At 39.7% G+C, this 2,575-nt stretch overlaps 1 protein-coding gene across 1 annotated transcript in view; it reads left to right on the forward strand.

The window, feature by feature from the left end:
* The window catches only part of LOC108794021 (interaptin-like), a 53,090-nt gene that overhangs the window by 43,889 nt on the left and 6,626 nt on the right, over window positions 1-2,575 (forward strand). The window contains exon 5 of the mRNA XM_018564984.1: window positions 804-971. Within this exon, the coding sequence (XP_018420486.1) occupies window positions 804-971 (168 nt within the window). The remainder of the gene's footprint in view (window positions 1-803; window positions 972-2,575) is intronic.

Below are 2,575 nucleotides of genomic sequence, written 5' to 3' on the forward strand. Positions count from 1 at the left end.
ATAGAGGAAGGATAAAAGGCTAGGATTTATCTAAACTTACCCTACAAAAAGGTTGCATACAGGTTTATGCAGATGACAAATGCTCTTTTATACTGCAGCAGCTGCAGTCACTGATGTCATTTCATTCTAAATGCAGTTGGATACATTTCCCTGGAAATTATTGTGGATGTATATTTCACAAGAAATGATTATGGATACAGCTTGCTTTAAAAGTAATCTGTGTCTCAGCTTTATTAAACCTCCTCCCTTCCTGTAGGTGCACTGAGCAGTGGCTGAAATTGGCCTGGCTATTTAAATTGTTCACATAAGTAATTTAACGGAATGGCAGAGCTTGCACGGTAATAAGACTTGTTTTAATCCTCTGGTTGTGGCTTGTGACACCATCCGACTGCACGTCGCTTCTGTTTGCCCCTGTGGGAAGGTTAGATGACTGGAGGATTACAGAACCTGTGCCTTTTATTATTTGTACAAGCTCTATTCCCTGATAAAAGGAAAGTAGAAAAATTGTATTCACACATTTGGTGAGGAACTCCTTACAAATGTGTCTTCATACGCAGGTCAGGCGTTGTCTCGTACTTCATGTGTGCCCCTGTCATCAGGATGGGGAAACTTTAGAGAATTGTTTAAAGATCGTGATCACAGCGAAAAGCAGCTCTGGGCTATAGAAAAGGCCTCAAAGTGGTGAGAGGTTGCTTTTGCTTTCTCCCACAATCGCATAGTGATCTTTATATAATCTCAAATGTTTAAAAAAAAAAAGGTTTTTTGAAAGGTCTTCATCAAAGTGCACATTTCTAATGTTCAAGGCTGAATTTGATGAGGAAACGATAGCGAAACTGCGGGAAGATTTGGAACAGTCAAAGAAACGATGCAGAAAAAGTACAAAAAGTCTGGAGTCTGCCGAGCAGAACATTTATGATTTAAACTTGGAAATGACTTTATTACAAGCAAATCACAAACAGACAGTTGAACAGGTAACACTGTCGTCTTCATCTTTGTTCAGTCTTTGTTTTCGTGTTTTGTTCTGAACCCTGGACATCATTTTGGAAATGCTTTGCATGTTAATCTTACACTTGGATAGAAATACAATAGAAGTTACTAGCTGTAAAAATGTGCTTTGCCTTAAAACAAGTGTAACAACTCTTACTTTGAAGATTTGTTTACTTGAAGAAACCTACCCTATGTAATCTCATTTTTAGAGACACGTAGACGAAAGTGCAGATAGGCCAGATACTGTTTTTTTAATCCTATTATAGTTTTTGTAAATACCTTTTTAATATCTTAAAGAAACTCTGTCAGGGAAGAAAAACTGATACAGCTATAAAGAGCAAACACCTAGAGATGCTCATATCTGCATCAGCCTCCAAAAGTTTGCAATGAAAGTGACACTAAACTCAGGAGTTAAATCTTAAAAATGCTTTCGAGTACCTTAACTATTAAGAAAAGTGTATCTTATTTGTATATCACTCAGTTGTAGATCCTCAAATCATTTCTGCATTGGTGCTGACACTGTCCTTCCTCCTGGAGGGTGGCTACTTTTGTTCCCCATGGTCCCTGTGTATGTTGTAAAGAACCCACTGCACAAAGATCACTCCTGTGATGAACTACAGTTGCACATTTAGTTTACTAATTTGTATTGAGATTGTGTTCCATCACAAGAGTGAGCTTGGAGTAGTGGCTACTCTACAACACACACAGGGACATTGGGGAGCAAAAGTAGCCACCCTCCAGAAGGAAGGACAGTGTCAGCACAAATTCAGAGATGATTTGATGATCTACAGCTGAGAGATGCATGAATAAGCAACACTTTTGTGGATCGTGAAAGTACTTACGGGGCCATTCTGACACCAAAACTCCCACACTTTGGTTAGGAAAGGTGCTATTTGAATTGCTTTTAAAGAAGCAAGTTTTGAGGCTGTCATCATGATTTTATTTTTTTCTATACTGTAAAAATGTAGACCAGGTAGTTTTTACACAATACATTAGAAGCTGAGACCCCCTTCCTATTAAAGAGTTTATTGCTATGTATTGTAAACTTAAGTGCTAAGCTACAGAAAGTGATTTTAATTGCTTACAACTGAGAGATTCAGGCCCTTTTACATGAGCGTTCAGGTTGTCAGGTTTTCAACCCTCCGGTTGCAGATGAAAAACAGACAACAATGCATCTCTATGGCAAATACTGATTCAGTTTTCATCTGTGAACCTTGACTGAACTGATGACGCTCAATGTGCTGCTAATTAGGCAAGTGCATAATTGGCTAATAAGTGATTATAATCAACCATATGGTTTACCCCTTTGACGGTTGCAAACAATCCATATTTTAAATAGTATAATTTTTTTTAAAATTGTGAAATCTAGAAACGATTGGGCGCCGTGATGAACGAATGGGTGCCGGTCTTCTGCCGCCTCAGGGGCTGTTTGTTCGGTGCAGGGCTGTGCTTGGCTGTGCCTGCGCCAGGAAGGAGGAGAAGGAGATATAGGGCCAGAGTGCCACTACCAAGGATAGCTACTGCCAGGTCCTCAGCAGGCTGCCGAGGTCCCCACAAGCACGGGACCTCGGCAGCCGATTCTTTTTTA

Source organism: Nanorana parkeri, unplaced genomic scaffold, assembly GCF_000935625.1.
Source record: "Nanorana parkeri isolate BGI_ZX_2015 unplaced genomic scaffold, ASM93562v1 scaffold803, whole genome shotgun sequence".
Classification (NCBI taxonomy): domain Eukaryota; kingdom Metazoa; phylum Chordata; class Amphibia; order Anura; family Dicroglossidae; genus Nanorana; species Nanorana parkeri.